The following is a 19,826-nucleotide window of genomic DNA, read 5'->3' on the forward strand; positions in this document are numbered from 1 at the left end:
TTCTTATACTTAATTCGGTCAATTATTTGGAATCATATATTGGATTATAATTGCTGAATTCTTATATTAAATTTGATCAATTATTTGGAATTATGTATTGGATTTTAATTGCTGAATTCTCACATTAAAATTCTGTCAATTATCTGGGTTTGGTTTTGCATTGTAAATTACTTGCTTATCATTTGAATGTTGTAATTTACATGGATATGGAGGATGGTATGCACCGGTATGGGACGGTGGCATACTAGGTATGGTTTAGTTCAAAATGCTAATTCCTACCTTATGGATTTTAATTGGTGAACAGCTTTGCCTGTTCTATCAATTATATGGATTTTGTGGATTGTATGTACCGGTATGGGACGGTAACATACTAGGGACAGACTGATTCAAAATACTCAGTCCTACCTATTTTGGGAAGAAGGGTACGAATTATAAAAACATAATTCTCCTTATATTTAAGTTTGTGCAGTTGAATAAACTGAACGACTTACTGGATCTCTTATATAAGTCTGTGCAGCTGAATAAGCTGAACGATTTATTGGAGTTCCTATGGATGGATTTGAATGGACTTTAAATATATGGTTATGGTACCACGAGATGAGCTTGAGTCTCAGACTCGTTGGTTAGGACGCGTATATGCAGTGGATGCGTAGTTAGCTATAGTAGGTTGAGGTGTACCCTGTTAGGTCTAGGTACTCATGCCCACCTTTGGGTGCGTTTTCGCATGTTACCTTCTATTCAGGTTGAGACCCCTATTGTAGTTCAGTGAATGTCCCATAGTGTGGATATATATATGTATGGACTAGATAGATATTGTGAGGTATCTATGGTGTATCTGCGTATCGGGTCACTGTATGGATTGCAGTTAGATTAGAACTTGCTCGTGGGCCTGACCCACTCTTCTATTATTCTTTACAGGTGTTCGTTAGTTCCAGGCTGCAGAGCTTGATCGTGCTGAGCAGATACAGTTGTTCACTCCACCGATGACATAGGAGTATATTTTGTGTGTAGACTTGGGTTTTGTTTTCCGTCTTTTGAGTTCAGTGGGTTATTTTAGGGGTCCACTAGATGGATTCCCGAGTTGTATTGGAGAACGATATGTGTTCGTGGTGAATCAGTTGTATCTGAAATATCTTATTTATCAATGGAGTTATTTTTCTGAGGTTTTCAAATATTGGATTACTCTTTTAGTTTTCATTTCAGCAAATTTTATTTATCTCTTTTGATATAATTATTCTGTGTTCGTTAATTGCTAATTTGTTTGATATCCTCGGGTAATCGGGCGTGGGCCTGGCCAACCCGCATCCGGAAATCCGGGGGTATCACAAGGTTTGCGGTACAAGGGACGGTTAGTGGTACCTTCTGCTGATGAGTTAAGGAAGGATGTGATGACTGAGACTCACACTCTGAGTTCTCTGTTCATCCGGGAGGAGACAAGATGTATCAGGATATGAAGTGACAATTTTGGTTGGCAGGTATGATAAAGAACATTCGTATATTTGTCTCATGATAGAGTACTTGTCAGATGGTCAAGATTGATCATCAGCGGCCGCCAGGAGCTCGACAGCCACTGCCAATACCGGAGTGGAAATGGGAGAGCATCTCTATGGATTTTGTGGAGGGATTGCCTAATTCCTTCAAGGATCACAATTTTATTTGGGTCATTGTGGATAGATTGACTAAATCAGCTCATTTCTTGCCTATTCGCACTGACTTCACTTCGAAGCGGCTGGTAAGACTTTACATTATAGAGATTGTAAAGTTACATGGTATTCCATTATATATCATATCGGACAGAGATTCGAGCTTTGTGTCAAGATTTTGGAAGAGTTTTCAGCAGGCTTTGGGTACAGAATTACATCTTAGTACTGCTTATCATCCTCAGACGGATGGTCAGACCGAGAGGATTAATCAGATCGTGGAAGATCTGTTTCGTTCGTGTGTCCTTCACTTCAAAGGCCACTGGGAGGATTATTTGCCACTTGAGGAGTTTGCATATAACAATAGTTTTCAAAAGACTATTAGTATGGCACCATTTAAGGCATTTTCCTGCTGACCGTGCAGATTGCCTGTTTATTGGATGGAGGTTGGCGAAAGCAGATTCTTGGGTCCTGAGCTCATTAAGGATACTTCTGAGAAGGTTGCTCTAATTAGGGATCGTATGCGCACTGCCCAAAGTAGGCAAAAGAGTTATGCAGATCGTCATACTCGTGTGTTGGAGTTTCAGGTTGGGGATCAGGTTCTACTCAAAGTGTCTCCTATGAGGGGTGTAATGCGCTTTGGGAAAAAAGGGAAGTTGTCTCCATGATTTGTCAGTCTATTTATGATTACGGATCGCGTTGGAGCTGTCGCTTATCAGTTGGCGCTTCCGGATAATTTGGATCGCGTACACAACGTGTTCCATGTTTCCATGTTGCGGCAATTTCTATGAGATGAGGATCAGTTTCAGCATATCGATGTTGGGGAAATTAAGTTGTAGCCGGATACAACCTATTTGGAGCCACCATGTCGTATTGTCAACCGTCGGGATCAAATTCTTCGTAATAAGGTTATCCCTTTGGTACGTGTTCAGTGGAGTCATCACAATGAGGCTGAATCCACATGGGAACGAGAGGATGTAATTCGCTCGCAGTTTCCTAAAATATTGGAAGAAGGTAAGAGCGAATTTTGAGAACGGAATTCCTTTTGTTAGGGGGGAAGAATGTAATACCCTTAATTTTAAAAGGATAGTCCTGGTATTTTTATTTAATTATTTAATCGCATTTTTATTTAATTTTCTTGCCTATTTGTTTAAAATCGTTGTTTTTAATTAATTGAATTGTTTGTTTTTGGTTAATTGTGTAATTATTTAGTTAATTGAATTGTTTGTTTTTGGTTAAAATCGTTGTTTTTAATGAAGTGCTTATGTGGAATTTAATTGTTTACTTTAATTAATAAATTGCTTTAATTGTTCATTACTATAAGCTTACGTGGAAATTCATGTGTTAGTTTTTGGTGATTAAATATTTTACATTCGTGACATTAGGGTTTTATATTTTTGTTTATGTAAGTACATGATTTAGTTTAGCCGACTTAGGATTATTGGGGAATTAGAATTAGGTTTTCAGAGATGCCTACTTATATATATATATATATATATATATATATATATATATATATATATGATGTCTGTCTAGGGTTTATCACATAAACCACGAACAGAGAGTACTGAGAGGCAGAGAGAGAAACAGAGAGAAATAGAGAGAGGAAGGCTAGGGTTTGGCGGAAGACTTAGACTGAATCAAGGAGGAATTAGTGACGCATGCTCTTGGGTTGAACTAGGAACAACAGAGGTCAGTAAAAGCAGTTAAGGTCGCCGGAGTTGCTAGAGATGACGGTTTAAGATTTCTAAACTGAAATCAGAGGCAAGTCTCTATTCTGTCTCTTTCCCTTTAACCTGTGTTCTGTGCATGCCTAGGTAGACTCCAGGGGTTCAATTAATGCTAAAACATATCCGTGATGCATGTTTAAACTGGAATTTGCTTCATTGTATTAAACTATTTTGAAAATTCTTAAACCGTTTACTTGTATCCTTCTGTATATGTTGTTTAAGCCTTGTTTAATTGAGATTGTTGATGCATGTTGATGTCTTTAAAATAGTCTGGGACATTAATTGAACACTATAACAAGTATTAAAACAATTACAGAGGCCATGGGAATCACCAGAGGCGAGGAAAACGAAGCAGAAACATGTAACTGTTTCAAGGAGTGAGAGAGCAGGCTCCCAGAAGGAGGGAGCCAGCTCCCTCAAAGATGGAGGCGGCTCCTAGCTCTAAAGAGCAGGCTCCAAGGCTGTAAGAGCCTGCTCTCCTATGTTGGGAGGGGGCTCCCAAGTTTATGGAGCAGGTTCTCAATTTGTGAGAGCCTGTTCTCGCCCGGAATTGCGTATTACTTGTTTTTAGGCTGTGTTTGGGCTGTACTGGGTTTTTCTGATCTGTTTAAATTGCGTTAAATGGTATAGGTAATTGTTATATACCTGTAAGAATATAGGGAAACAATAATGCAATAATGGATTAAGGAATGGACAGTGTGAACTAAGGGAAAAGTCCTACATGTTGCACTTTGGTTGTTAAACAACTTACCTACTAGAACTTTGAGATTCTTGTAAATATGATTTAATACTGTTTAAACATATTTAAATAGAGGTATAGGTATAGTGAATTACTTAAAAAATAACTATGCTTGGTTGGGATTAAATTGGTATTTAATTTGTTATAAACTGTATCAATTTATGAACGATTTGGAGGATTTAAATGCTTTAATTGATTTTAGCAATTTAAATAGTTGGAACATGATTTTAGGTTCTATAATGAATGCCTAATATCGTTGTATATGTATTAATTTATGTTGATGCATACTTTGGAGAATGGTTGATGTATTAACTGTTTGGATTTCATCAATTATTGGATTTATGGATTCTTATGAAATTTACATTTAAGAATTTCATTATAGTGTGTTCAGTAATAATTCTGATTATCATTATATTGTTCTGTATTATAATTGATAAACTGCTTATTTTGTTTTATCAATTGTTGGATTTGTTGTGTGTGTATGCACCGGTATGGGACGGTGGCATACTAGGGATGGATTAGTTTAAAATACTAAGTCCTACCTATTCGGAAATAAGTTGGATTAACTTATAACAGTTAAATCCTACTTATATATATGTATATGCACCGGTATGGGACGGCGGCATATTAGGGATGGCTTAGTTCAAAACACTAAGACCTACCTATACTAGGGACGGATTAGTTCAAATAACTAAGTCCTACCTATTCTGGAATAAGATGGACTAACTATAAAAGTTAAGTCCTACTTATATATATGACAGGTCAATAAACATTTGAATGTCATATCTTAAATGGATTATATATATATATATATCTTTATGGTGTCGTGATATGAGCTTGAGTCTCAGGATCATGGTTAGGGTGCGTATATCGCCTAGGATGGATAACTGGACATAGTTGCTGTTCTGTGGTAGGTCTAGGTATATATGACCACGTTACGTGCGATTTGCATGTTACCTTATATTCAGGCTGAGACTACACAATAGTCTAGTGAACGTCTATAGTGTGTATATATATATACATATATGAACTATTTTAGTTATTGTTGAACTATCTAGGATGTATCTGCGTATCGGGTTTCTGTATGGATTGTAGTAGGATAGAACTTGCATGTAGGCCTGACCCACTCTTATTTTTCAGGTGTTCGCAAGTTCTAGGCTTAGAGCTTGATCGTGCCGAGCAGATATAGACACTCACTCCTCCGACTATGTAGGACTGCTATCCATGTTTAGCTTTGTATTTTTATTTTAGTTGTATTACTTTACAATTTGGGATTGAATAGGGGTCCACTAGATGGATTCCCGAGTTGTACAGATATTGGGAAGTTGGGAATTTATTATTTAATTTTTGAGGATTTTTAATTTAGAGTTCTTTCAACGTATTATTATTTTATTCTTATTTCATATTTGTATTCTGTGCTTATTTAAATATTAATTGTTTGGTATCCCTCGGATTTGAGCTCGGACTTGATCACCCGTGGCTCTAGAATCGAGGGGTATCACAGATACTCTTAATAAGAAGTAACATATACGAGTGTGAAGTGGGGCTGCTTCTATGAGAACTTCTAAGGCTAAGTTTTCTAGAGCATACCAGGAGTTGTTCAAGGCCATATGAACACAACCGTAAGAACCGACCTTGTGCGGGAATGAACTGTGTGTTTGTTATTATCTTGGTTTATATCATCAGCTGAACAGTTCAAGACATCACGTTCACTGGTTAGCCAGTAAATCCGATAGTAATGCACTAGGGAAGGTTCAAAACCAAAAGTTGCCTATCCCGATGCAGTTACTTTCTAATAGTACTCTCTCTAGTGTCTGTATGTTCTTCATTTGCAATTTACGCAAATTTCCATTCATGTGGGGGATTATTGGAAACGAGAGCATTAAAAATATAAACTGTGGATGAGAATTGGAATAGATTCCGTTAAGAATTTTTTGCAGATCTATAGAGCGCGTTCCTCTCCGCAGCATAGTATATTTACTTTCTCAAATCCGTTTTCTGGTGAATGAGAAATTAGATCCAAAGTGAGGTGGAAAAAATGCTAAAACCAATTAAATTTTAAATAAATCAAGCTTGGGCTTAGGCTTGGGCTTGGGCTTGAATTTAATTGAAAAGTACGGTTATTCTTTTTACTAAATGGAATTTTGAATTGGGCTTGTATTTGGGCTAGATTTATTTAAATGTGTGGTTGGTTTTTTGGGTGGTTGATTTTTTGAATTTAAATTAAAAACCACTTTTTAGTTTTTCTTTTTTTCTAAAGGGTTGCATCTTTTTATGAACCATCATAACCTATGGTTGCACCTATGCGAAAAGGCACCTTCCTACCTATAGATACCCCCCTTTGGATTATTTGCAAATCACTCTAATTTAAAATCATTTTCTCTAATTCTGAATTCTCTCATTCCTCTTTCTTCTTCTATAAGTGTCTGAGGGTTCGAGTCCTAGTCAGTAACTTCGAGTCCGAGTTCGAGTCAGATAGTACTACACTGAGCCGATTCGCCTATTCCTTTGGTTTGTAATGCTACTATTGAAGGAAGACAAGTCGTTGTATTCTGGGAGATTGACGTCACTGAATTTGTTAGCACCATAACGGGACGAATCTGTATTAAGGACATAGAATCAAATTCTAACTTTGACTTTTAATCAGGTTCTTTTATTTTATTATATTAAATTAAATATTATAAGAAATTATATATATAGATTATTATTTTATAATAATAATTATATATATACATTATATTTTCAGATAATATTTAAATAAATAACACTTTAATATATGGTATACTTGGATCATATTTTTGAACAACACTCGGAATATAGGTTTCCAAACGGGTCTATTCGCACAGCGGCAACAAGAGAAAATAAGTGAACAACAATCCAGAACCCACCAAACACAGCCCATTGTCTCTTCCCTTTCCATATCAATGTCAATATATAAACCTGCAAAGCGCAAACCAATAACACTCGTGAAAGTATGAAACTAAATAACCCATGAGTAGATATAAGAATAATGAAACTGTTCTCATAATAAAATGAATGTGACAATATATATATAGAAAGCCAGTTAATTAAATGGAACAAATAAGCACCTAAACATAAATTAAATTAAAGAATAAAAAAATTTTAAATCACCAAAGGACTTGTAGTCTAATAGTTTAATCTCTCAAATAATGAGTATGAGTTTATTTTTAATTTTTTTAAAAACAAATATATAAATAAATAGAAAAACAAATCTAAACCGGATGTGAAAATATAGATCATCACTATGTCCAAAACAATTCAAAATACTCTGTATACGCCATTCTATCACAAAATACGTAGTTTAGTTGCACTTCTATTCAAGGGTGGAGGGAGGGGTGGGCGAAGGTGGGCTTCAGCCCACCCCAAAAAAATTTTTTTTTTTTTTTTTTGCTATACTACTTTTAGCCTAGCCCAAAAAAAAAAAAAAAATTTAGCCCACCCAAAATTAGCCCAATCCTAAATTAGCCCACCCCAATCAACAATCCTGGATCCGCCCTTCTATTGGTTAGCTTAAATAACAATTTGGATTTAACCGCAACTGAACACACCTTGAAAACGTGCACATACATAAAACGTGCACAGTAAAAACAAGGGCCTTGCGTGACGTCACAAGTAAATATAATTAAAATCCTAATACAAATAATGTTACATTTTTTATGGTGACATTAAAAGAGTTTAATTTTAAAAGAAGAAAAAAAATATTTAAAAAGAATATGTAACAGCATATTGCATTCGTGGAATTAAATTCTTGATCAACTATGATTTATCAACGTATACATACATATATACACACAAATAAGCATTGCAAAATCGTGACCTCATACATATACGTTAATCTTTAAAGAATTTAGTTGAAAGTTTTTTTTTTTTTTTTTTTTTTTTTTTTTTTTTTTCGTAAGTAAGATAATCCTTCAAGTGACACTTTTATCTTTTCTTTTTCCTATATCATACTGGAACGCCCGCCCCACTCCGTCGATTTTGAAAAGTCGATTATATAAATAGAGACAGGGATGTGAGCTGTTTTGAAAAACCTTGCAGATTTTGAGGCAGTTTCAGGAATGGTTGTCCCGCCCCACTCACATATACTATAAATTTATTAAATTACCGTTACATATTATATATATTATTAAAATAAGTTAAGTATATGTATTAAAAATGACAAGAATTCCCACTCCCGCTACCCGGGCCCCACCCAATTTGAGATTTTTTGGAGAACAAATTTTTTTTAATGGGGATTACTTTATAAAACCCTTCAAGTTTAGGAATTGTTAAAAAATTAAAGCAGAATAAGGATGGGACCCTAAACCGTCCATTGCCATCCCTACTTGAACCCTTACCTGAAGGGATGAAAGTTTAAACAAACTCAGTTGAAGAAAGGTGGACCAGTACTTATTGGTTTCAAGTTCAACAACCCTTTCTTTCTCTCTCTTTTGATTTCAATTTTAGCAATTTTTTCTCCATTGTGTCTTTGTTTGACTACCTTTTTTTTTTTTTTGGGTTTCAAATTGAACAACTCTCTCTCTCACTTCCTACATTATTTATTTCTTTTAGTTTCTCTCACAAGCGTCTCTCCATCTCTCTTCTTCTTCTTTTTCTTTTTAATACTTTGTGCAATATATATATATATATATATATATATATATATATATATATATTTCTTTTTTCTTTTTTTCCATTTGGTCTCTTACCCTCTCGTATAGAACTCTTATCTCTCTTTTTTGTCTTTTTTTTTAACCCTTTGTACTTTGTGCATCAATTTTTTTTCTGGTGGACTCTCTCTAACACAAACTTCTCTCTCTATCTCTAATATAAATTACCTATTACTCATATTATCCTATTAAATTATAATATAAAGTAATAATTAAACATTAGTTATTTAATACAAAAAGACAACGAGCTTTAACATATATTTCATGATATTTAAGAGAAAATTTCCGCGAGTTGAAAAGATGCTATAATTACTATAAATTAAGATAAAATTTTTGCAAGTTGAATAAATGCTATAATAGTTATAAATTAAGGGGCAAAGTAAGAAAAACACCCCTTATTATTTTAACTTTAGGCAAATAACACTCCTAGCATGTATATAAATCCAGTAAATATGAATTAATGAGCAAATAAGGGCTTTAAATCATTATTTCATTATAAAATTTGCATCTACCCTAGTGACATTAGGACCGAAAAAATAATAGAGGATCATCAAAGATATTCATGGCTATCCAAGAATGAACGTAGCTCATTGTTGAGTCAGTCAAACGTCACCGGAACATGGATGAACGGAGCTTTTCGGTTTGGTCACCAGAGAAGCTCTCATGGACGTGAAGTTCGTTCTTTGGTCACCGAAGAAGGCATGCACTTCGTGAGCTTAGCGGTTCTATCACAGGTATTGTTCCGAGAACATTTTTAATGATTCAATATATATATTACAGATGAACTCGCAGGAGCTCATAATTTATTCCACTTCTGGAAATCTAATGTCTCCAAAAACACAGCCACCGCAAAAGACAAATATATTCTTGAAAATGCACGCACAGCAAGGTTATATTTTTCTTTTTCCTCTTGTAAAGAAATTAGCATATAATGTGTAAACTGTAGCAATTAGCCCACCAAAAACACAAAAACATTGAACACGCAATGGCTGTTAGCTACTAATATGAGATTACATTAGTTGCTAAATAACAAGGAAAATACTGTAAATGTTTTGATGATAGTTGCTAAATAAGGAGGAAAATACTGTAAATGCTTTGATGATGTTCATCATTTGTAGAATACAATTCTCCAAGGGTAAACAAGAGTTCAACAATTTAAGTAAAACATATCATGAGATTACGGTATTTTAAGTTAAATGCTTCAATCATCAACTAACAGTCATCACTTGTTGCTAAATAACAAGGAAAAGACCGTAAATGTTTAGATGATGTTCATCATTTTTAGAATACCATTCTCCAAGGAAAAGAGGACTCGATCCATGCATTAGAGATATTTGGCGCATAATCTTGTACACTTGCGTTGCTAACAAAACCTGACGTAATTATAACCAGTGTGTATCGCCTTGATTTTGTGTGCCTTGCAAAGTATCCACTGGCAACCGGAAATTGTTAATATGGCGAAGCTGATGAAAAAGATCATGCATATAGCAAAATACTGTTCCGGCTTTCGTTGCCTTGACCTGATGGCATCTAAACCTCGTTGCATATCACTATGAGATCCTCGCTGTAACCAAGTCACAGAATTTGAAGAAGATACCACTCTTGGTTTTTTAAATTTATTATAGACAAGATTATTTTCATCTTGTGTCGCTGAACTCTTTAGGTACTCCTTACCAACCATGTATATTGCGACCAGATAAGGTGAGGCTGCTACCCCAGAGATGAGCATGGGAACCATCCATTCCTACACTAAAGAGTTGTTGACCCATTCAATATCGTAGTGAACGTAATTTCTTGGATCAGAAGGTAAAAATTGGCAAGTTGAATAGCCAATGTCTCTGTCGGGGTCATTTTTGTCCACACCCTGCCCAAAAAAGAGATCTAATAAGGCCGAATTAATTTAAAATAAACGACTGAAGTTGTAAGATATTTTTAAGATATTTTTATTGTTCTAATCAAATCAGCATGTCACTTAAAAGGTACTCTGCAAAATGCTTAAGAATTAGGCACTAGGAGTCTAATTGAATTGAAGAATACAAAACCAAAGAAACATCCAAACAAGTAAAAAAATGCATATAGAATTGACGATGATGAAGAACAAGTACAATATATAATACGATAGAGACAAATACGAGAACGAAAAATAATCCATATGACACGGCATTACACAGATACATTTAACACTAGTGACCTTATGCTAGATGAAATAATAATCTTCAGACAGATTGACTAACCTTAGTAAGGGTCCCAGATGCTGTAATGGCACCAGTATCATTAACGAAACTAGCTAATATTATGATGTTGTTATCATTGGCAGAAACCGCCAATAATGTGCCGTCCCTGTTGCAACAGATTACTGGCGTTGCCTAAGAATCAAAAATGAAAAAAGCAACTTAGACCAAACTTCTTTCCTCCAAGCTTAAAATTAAAAACGAAATCTAAAAAATAACACTACAAAAACTTACAGGTAGGTTTCCACCCACATCAGAAGTCGTCAAGAGATCACTATTGTTCATGTCCCAAAATTTTATCAAAGTACATCACCTGCCACCAAGTACTTGTTCTTAATTGTATCAAAATTCACGATACCCTTGACCAACCATGAAATCCATTCGAAAATATGTGTCGCACCAGATTTGCCTAAGCACATGAAAAAAGCCTGCAATGTTAAGAATCACATTGGTGTTAAAACATGTATTTTGTAAACATATGAGAAAGAGATAATATATTTTTAACTACCTTTTCCCATCAGCACTGAAGGCTAGTGTTGACAACAATCCATGTGCCCTTGGCTTGAAGTACCAGAGGGTAATCTTTCCATCCGAAAGTATAATCTAAGATGTGCAAAGAGGGCAGAATGTCAAAAAGACTAAAAATAAGGTTATTATGGAAGCAAGAAATATAGAAGGGAAATTGGGTCCTTACATGAACTTCTTCCCTTATACTCAAACAGACACAATAAATAAGGCTCCTCATGCCTTAAAAAACCATCAACATTATAGCAGTATCCACATCCCACACCTATAATTACATGTAAATTAGTAAATGCCTCTATCTTAGGCAACAATATAAATAATAATAATTGAAAAAAAAAAAAGGGAAAATGCAAAATCGTGTACCTAGCCGATAGCTAACCAAATTTTGAACCGACAGGGCTCCATTTTACACGAGTAACTGCGATGTGTGGACTTAGAATAAAAGAAGACTGAAATTCCATAGCGATAGTTTAGATTGCATATTATAATGATCTACCGTTATTTTGTCACTATTCTATAGTGATAGTTTAGATTGCATATTATAATGATCTACCGTTATTTTGTCACTTTGTGAGTAGCTTCTCCCCCAAATCAGCGTCCCACAACAAGGTGTCTCCCATATCGGTTCCAACTAATAGAAGAGTAACAGGAAGGAACAATTCAACATTCAAATCATCAAACAAAAAAGTAAAACTGACCAAGAAAGTAATATTCAACTCGTCATAAAAATACTTGCACAGAAAAGTAAAACTGACTTAGAAGTAGCGTCGGTTGGTCAGGATGAAAATCCATGCTATTTGAAGTAGAGTCCTGACTCAATGTCCTGACAACATTCATGGGTAATTCTCCCTTGACCACCAAACTACAACTTTCACCGGTACAAGAGTATCAAAACCAAAGCAAAATAATCAAATGTAAAATCTATATTACATCATAAAAAGTCAATCAAGTCCCATTCAATAAAATGTTTTGAAATTTACCAAAAAAAAAAAAAAAGTCAAAAATAAGATCTTATGTCATTTTAAAACCAACATCACTTCCTAGATCCGATGCATGAAACAATCCAAAAGCTCACAACCCTATTGTTGGTTCCCATCGTACACTTTTGTGCCCTAACTATATATCTTTCTCTCTACAAATCCATATCTATAAAGTCACCCATTCCAATATTAGTCAAGACGATCAGAGAGCTTATTTTGTCCTAAGTTGGATAATTCTTATTGGTGGACTTTCTCTTCTTTGTTGTTTCAGTTTCAACATTTCAGAAGTTTTGTCAATGCTCAAATTGATAAAGTTAAACTAAAATTGCACAGTCTTCTTTTTCTTTTTCACTAATAAAATTAGGGCGTAGAAAGATGAAAAAGAAGAGAGCCCAAGTAGATGAATCATATTACACACCATTGTTTCAAAATTTCAGGAACTAGAAAATAGTGTGTGAAGTGACCAAAGATTCTTATAACTAAAAGAATTAGACACTATGCTCAAAATAGTATGTCTTCAACTCTAAATTTCCTTCAATTCTAAGTGTTCTGATTTAATTTGAGTGCATCAACATATTATCAACATTATCAGTCGTCATTACTAGAGTCAACGTTGACACGAACATCCTCATAACGTTGACATCAACATCCTCATCTAGAATCGTCATCTAGAATTGTGTAATCCTCTTGCATAGATATACATTTGATTAAGATAAACTGAAAAAAAACTTTCTATCATAATTGGTCATTTTAAAACCAACATCACTGCTAAAACAGTAAGGGGATTTATATAATTAAATTAGCTAGGCAAAAAAAAACATACCTTATTTCCTTTTTGCCAACTCCACCCATTCCCATCAACTCTCTTCTTTCAAAAAAGAGACCTATATTATTAGGACAAAAGAGGAAAAGTTTTATAAGCGTTAATAAACTTGTAAAACATATATTCTGAAATTGAGAACTAAACTTCCAAGTCTTTAATTCCCATTAATAAATTGTTCGAGCATCACATCATAACAATATTATATATATGTATGTAGGATACTTATCAATATATATATATATAGAAACAAAAACAAAAACAAAAAATCAGTATGTAAAATATGAATAAATAAACATAGCCAATAGCTAAAAATGCCAATTAAAATTTTAGAAAATGAAAAGAGTGTGTTACCTGATGACTGAGGAGGCATGTTTCTTGAGCCTTATTCTTGCTAAATGTTAAGGCCCGATGCTAACCCTAAAAATAAGAAAACACTCAAGTTGTGAGGAAGAGATTTCACAATCTCACTCATAACAATTAAAACACCACCATCTAAGTACCATCTGTATCATGTATCAACCCAACCCAACTATGCTTTCAGTCAAAATGTTGGACACCTATCCGTAGAAAGAGGTGTGATTACAAATAGGTGTGATTAGCACATATTATACTCAGCTCTTATATTAAATTAATCCAATAACAAAGTAAAATGCATCAGTTTAGGAATAATTTTCAAAATTAACAAATCAATATCTTGATATTCTGCACTCTAATAACAAAAGAAAATCAAAAACCAAAATTTGAAAATAAAAATATGGCAAAAAGATTGAATATATCCTTCATGCATTACACAGATTGTATTTCTATGTAAAACAAAACATTATTAGTAAGGCGGATCCAGAATTTCTCAATGGGGTAGGCTAAATCAAAATATATCAACCAAAATCAACTGTTGTTTAATTCAATTTTAGTTAACTAACAATGTTTCTTTAGACAATTGACTGATTAAGGCATAGAAAATCCTATTTGGGTAATTAATAAAAAAATACCAATTTATTTCACCACTCCGTACCCTATCTCTTCTTTGGACCAATTTACTAATCCTATTTGAGAATCTAGTAGTGGAAGCAGAGTGTGAGGTAGTTCATGGCAAGCCCCTTCCAACACTATGGAATTAACTCAAAAGCATGTTTTTTGTAAGTATTTTAATTTTCAAGAAGTAACTTTAGAGCTTTACCCTATATTAAGTACTTTTGCTTGTCAAAGTTCTTGTTATGAATTTTTTTTTTTTTTTTAGTTCTGAAAGGATTTCCATCATCAAAAAGCTTGGCATGTTATAAAAATTGTTTCAGATTCAATCTCCCAATTCAGATTCTTTTAATTTTTTTTTTTTTTCATGCCCAGATTCAAATTTTCTTGTAGACATAATTGACCAATATATATATATATATATATATAGAAATAAAAAAAAAAATTATTTGTTTTGCTGAAATAAAAGGTAGATTACGATGATTACCTCCAAATGCAATGCAAATTTTGTTACTTTATATTGTAAAAAATATATATATTATATAAAAAAAAATCATAAAAAATTTCACCAAATAGGATTTAGTTTGCAAAACAAGAATTACAGAGCTTGATTAGTTGATTTAGAAAAAAATTTAAAGCAAAACCCATACATACTTGAGAGTTGAGAGACAGCGGCTGAAGCTTGCGAACGGCGAACAATCGATATGGGTTTTGAACTTTTGATTCCTGCAGACAGATAGATAAACCGAAATATATGGGTTTTGAACTTCTGATTCTTGTAGATCTCGTAGTTTGCAGTTGCAGAGAGAGGGAGAGAGAGGGATAGAGCAAGTTCAGAGTTGAGAACGAGAATAAAGATGGAGGCGATAGGGGGGGCTGAAATGATTTGCCCTAAAAATATTCTTTTTTTCTAGTGTCCCATCATTCACGGCCTTTGGATTAAAATTTATCAACGGTTGTGGAGGAGGCTTGTTTAGTTGACGCGGATCGATTCCGTTTGAATAATAACCTTTGTATTAAATTTTTTTTTGTTTTTTTGGTGACCCATGGGCCTATGACTTTTGAGCCCTAGGCGACCGTTTTTGGGTCAGGGCTGGTCCTGTACTTATTTGGTTTGGATTTTATTTTAGTAGTTGACTTCGACTTGAATGAACTAACTCTATTAATATATTTTATTTTAGGCGAGTTAAATTTAGTATAGTAAAAAAAAGAAATTATTCTTTTTGAAGTGGGCTCAAACTTACAAAGCCCACCCGATTTCAAATCTTTTGCTACATTGAGATATATATAACTTTAACATTATTTTTAATATGTTATAGACCAAAAGCTTGAACTAAGCTTTATAAGAGTCACTTTCCAATAAAATAAACAGAAGTTCATACCCAAATTTAAATCAATAATAAAAAAACTAAGATGTTTGAAAGATTACACAAATTAATGAAATTTAAAAGAAGGGGAAGAAAAATTAAAAGAAGTGAAGCATATGTGCATTAAAATCAAACAAGAATATATCAAATTTTAAATGAAAAAGAAAGAAGCAAATGTACTAACAACTATGTGCTAGAGTCGACATATAGAATAGTGCAATTGTAAGTACAACTATGGTACTAATTGTAATTGCAACTTTTAAGTTTACAAGCTTAATTGGAGTACCAAATTTTATCACAAAGCTGAAAGGAAAATTTGAAGCACCAATACCAAATTTGAACTTTATAATTCCTAAACTCCATCATATATCCGTATATATAATTCCAATAACAGGATTCACTACATTCAAAATCCCACTGTGTGGTTCTATACCTTATATTTGTAATCAATGGCTAACGTCTCTAATAAGTCACTATGATAAAATAAAAAATAAAAAAAAGATTCATATTTGTAACCAATAGTTAACGTCTCTAATAAGTCATTATAATAAAAAATAATAATAAAAACAAAAAATACGATGTTTATTATTTACACCCTCTTAGAGCAAAAGTAAAGTTTTCAGTAGATAATACCATTGAATTCAATATACTCCCTCTATTTCAAAAAAGATGTCATGTTGGTTCGTCCCAAAATAATTGTTTACTTTTCTTTTTCAAACAATATATTTTACATCTTTCCATATATGTCATAATTTAAAATTTCAAACTTGAATATAATGGCAAATTAGTAACTTTACAAGGAGATAAGACATATCTCACATGTCCCTTTAAAAATTCCTACTTCCCAAAAGCAACATTTAAATTGGGACTGAGAGAATATATATATATATATATATATATATAAGGCACACTTGCCAAAGTCTCATGATTCCTTTCTTTTCTTTCTTTTTTTTCCAGCAACTTATAATGAGGAGAAATGGCCAGCAACTAATTCTTATTATAAATATTTGCAAATGTCAAGTCTTACTTGAATCTGTTTCACTTTTATATATTAGTATTATTACCTTAATTGCTTATTATACATGAACTAAAATATTTCAAACCCCCCGATTGCGCATACTTGAATATTTTATTTTACAACTCCTCATTGTGTTCCTTGAACGAAATCAAGTACACAGATGAAGACGGAATATATGAAAATCTTGTATGCAAGGAATTGTTAAGATTATATGTGATCATCATAATCAGAAAGTTTAGAAAGAAGACCTCATGTCTACTTATAACCGAATTCAACTTTAAACCAGTAACTTTAGTTAGCTGATACATGTAGACAGTCGGTTACGTATGAGCCTGCAACCCCGTGACATGTTGGTAACCGCAATAGATAATCCTAGGGACTAAGTGACATTGGATAATCCTAGGGACTAAGCTCAAGGACCATATAGATAATCCTAGGGACTAAGTGACATTGGATGTCCCACAATACTTATAAATTAATTGCAAAGCGAAAAAAAACACCTTTATTATTTAAATTTGAGCAAATAAAACTCCTAGCATGTATATAAATTCAATAAATATGAAAAAATGAGCAAAGGCTTTAGATCACTATTCCGTTATAGAATTGGTCATGTGCACAAACACTGCATCTACTCTAGTGACATTCCCAAAAAGCCATAGGACCCCACTGAGAAAATAAGGGAGGATCATCAAAGATATTCATGACTATTCATCAAAGACCCAACATGGCTATCCAAGAATGAACGTAGCTCGTTGAGTCAGTTGAACGTCACCGGAACATGGTTGAACGGAGCTTTTCGGTTTGGTCACCGGAAAAGCTCTCATGGACGTGAAATGGCACAATCCTAATGTGGGACCAGACTGAAATTTTTATATTTTCATTTTATCCTTAATTTTTATAGAATTTATGAAAATGCCCTTACTAAAATCACAATTTGCCCCACTGGATTTTCTTTTTTTCTTTTTCTTTTGCATTTTATACTTTAAACTTTTAAGAATTTTTGAAAATTCCCCCCCTAAAATTACAATTCGGCCCCTTGATTTTTTTTTTTTTACATTTTATACTTTATATTTTTCAAAATTTATGAAAAAATTAAATTGAAATTATAAAAATAAACCTACTATATAAGTTTGTCCCCACAAATTAGAAAGTTCACCCCCTATAAAATTTTCTAAGTCCGTCATTGAACGTAAAGCTCGTTGTTAGGTCACAGGAAAAGGCATGCAGATCATGAGCTTAGCGGTTCTATCACAAGTATCGTTCTCTCCGCTGTTAATGTAAATGGAGCTAAGGTGGAGCACGCCGAGCTGAGTGAAGGTGAAGCTCGCCGAACTGAACCGGGTTTCTTTGCCATTCTGTTTGCTGCACTTGGGTCGTTGTTTGCTCAAAGCTTTATGTGGTTCATGTTGCTGCAGATGGGTTTGGTTTGGTCTTCACCTTCGTTTCTTGTTTCGTCACTGTGGGTATCACCGGACTGAGGGTCGTTGATACTCAAACCTTCACACCAAAACTGTTGGTTGATATTCTGAAGTTTCTGAGTTCACACACGGTGATGGAGTTTTCTGATTGGGCTCGCGGGTTGCCGAAGCTGTCGTTGCTATCGCCAGTGACAACTCCGACGATTCCTCGTGGTTTGAATCTGAATTGCTCTCACCAACGTTCTCTTCGCCGGAGTCACGTCGTTGTTCTCATCGTTTGCTCATCATCGATCGTTATCACCATCAGTTTCTCTCTCATAGTCTCATGATTGCCTCGCGACCAACTATAAACTAGCAGTGATGAAGAAGAAAACCAACTATAGTCCTTTCATATTTGATTAATTTTTTATTTATATTTTATTCAGTTATTTTTGAACAATCAAATCCTTATTTACTCAAAAATTAAATCTTTTTAAAATCGTATAAAGAATTATAAATTCGGTATGCATAGGAGTTTTTTTTGGCTAATTCGCCGACCAATAAATTAATGCAAACGAAAGGATGATTACAGTTGCAACCATTTTTGTGCGCAATCTGTTGTCACATCTGAATCAGATTCAAATGCCCTTTGGCAATTCCTACCACTTAGTTTTGGTCAGTAAATTAAAGCATTAATTAACAATAATTACAGTAAAACTTGGGGCATAACCCAAGGCCAAAGGCTTCTTATTAAGATCTAAGGACCAACTCCATATTCCTAAGTTACTTCATATATATTTATATGAAACTTATACACCCACGTGGAGGAGACTTGAACCCACGAGATGTACCGTAGTCTTTGGCCCTAATTAGTACCAAAATGTTTATCAAAAAAGGCCCCACGTGGTGTTTTCATTACATCCGCGCAATACCAAAAACACTGCAGCGTACCAAAAATACACATAAATGATCTTTTTAACTATCTATTTTATTTTTAAAGTTGGTTTTAAGTCAAAATAAAAAAAAACCAAGCAAAACTATCTATTTTATTTTTAAAGTTGGTTCCGAGTCAAAATAAAAACATCAAGCAAAAGCGGTTACCAGAGAATTCTTTTTCTTTTCCATTTTTTTCACACTTCTCATCTCTACTAATCCTCGGACCAGGGAATTGACCTAGGGCTACAACTTGAGCAACCTAACCCAACCCAATCCAAGCCCAACCCGAAAATTTTAAATTTGTACTTTAAGTTTACCAATTGGGTTCATGTTCGGGTTGAGATCGAGTTCAACCTGAACCCAACCCAAAACCCAAAATAAAAAAATAAAAAATTCATTTTTTTTTTCTTCTCTTTCTCCTCTCTCTTCTTTCTCTCTACCACCGTCCCCATACATTCAAGTTAGCAGTTGCAGAGAGAGAGGGGGCAAGCTTGAGAGTTGAGAGATAGCGGCTGAAGCTTGTGAACAGCGAACCCGAACTGGAACAACGGGCGATGGAAACTGAAAGATCTGGGTTTTGAACTTTTGATTCTTGCATTTGAACTTTTGATTCTTGTAGATCTGGGTTTTGATTCTTGCAGCGGGCGATATGGGTTTTGAACTTTTGATTCTTGCAGACAGATAGATAAAACTGAAATATATGGGTTTTGAAGTTCTGATTCTTGTAGATTTTGTAGTTTGCAGTTGCAGAGAGAGAGAGATAGAGAGGGGGGGGCAAGTTCAATATACACGCACGCACGC

The 19,826-nt window shown here is 34.1% G+C and overlaps 2 protein-coding genes across 10 annotated transcripts in view; both read right to left on the bottom strand.

The window, feature by feature from the left end:
* Positions 1 to 19,826, bottom strand: part of LOC132286248 (topless-related protein 4-like) — a 137,289-nt gene that overhangs the window by 74,042 nt on the left and 43,421 nt on the right. The window contains exons 1-9 of one of the 9 annotated variants that reach the window (XM_059788516.1): positions 14,962 to 15,192; positions 13,690 to 13,755; positions 13,339 to 13,399; positions 12,291 to 12,403; positions 12,089 to 12,166; positions 11,899 to 11,984; positions 11,705 to 11,800; positions 11,519 to 11,613; positions 11,373 to 11,419 (exon numbers count right to left, since the gene is read on the bottom strand). In XM_059788516.1, coding sequence (XP_059644499.1) covers positions 11,373 to 11,419; positions 11,519 to 11,613; positions 11,705 to 11,755 — 193 coding nt within the window. In that variant the 5' untranslated portion in view covers positions 11,756 to 11,800; positions 11,899 to 11,984; positions 12,089 to 12,166; ... (2 more) ...; positions 13,690 to 13,755; positions 14,962 to 15,192. The other 8 variants (XM_059788517.1, XM_059788515.1, XM_059788519.1 and 5 more) reach the window with 8 other exon arrangements.
* On the bottom strand, positions 9,819 to 11,373 carry LOC132286251 (topless-related protein 4-like). The gene is made up of 3 exons (XM_059788533.1): positions 11,245 to 11,373; positions 11,014 to 11,145; positions 9,819 to 10,643 (listed from the first exon to the last, which is right to left on the bottom strand). Exons 1-3 carry the CDS (start codon positions 11,293 to 11,295, stop codon positions 10,524 to 10,526), a joined length of 303 nt encoding a protein of 100 aa, XP_059644516.1. The 5' UTR covers positions 11,296 to 11,373; the 3' UTR covers positions 9,819 to 10,523.

The sequence above is a fragment of the Cornus florida genome, unplaced genomic scaffold (genome assembly GCF_030987335.1).
Source record: "Cornus florida cultivar Cherokee Brave unplaced genomic scaffold, ASM3098733v1 CherokeeBrave_3.0.0_Hap2_Chr11, whole genome shotgun sequence".
NCBI lineage: Eukaryota > Viridiplantae > Streptophyta > Magnoliopsida > Cornales > Cornaceae > Cornus > Cornus florida.

What these genes read in the sequence shown, in the direction of transcription:
- LOC132286251 (XM_059788533.1), bottom strand. Translation starts at nt 11,295, where the DNA reads ATGAACAATAGTGATCTCTTGACGACTTCTGATGTGGGTGGAAACCTA. An exon ending in ATGTGGGTGGAAACCTACCT is followed by an intron (nt 11,146 to 11,244) that starts GTAAGTTTTTGT and finishes TTTGATTCTTAG; the next exon opens with GCAACGCCAGTAATCTGTTG. An exon ending in CATCTGGGACCCTTACTAAG is followed by an intron (nt 10,644 to 11,013) that starts GTTAGTCAATCT and finishes TTTTTTGGGCAG; the next exon opens with GGTGTGGACAAAAATGACCC.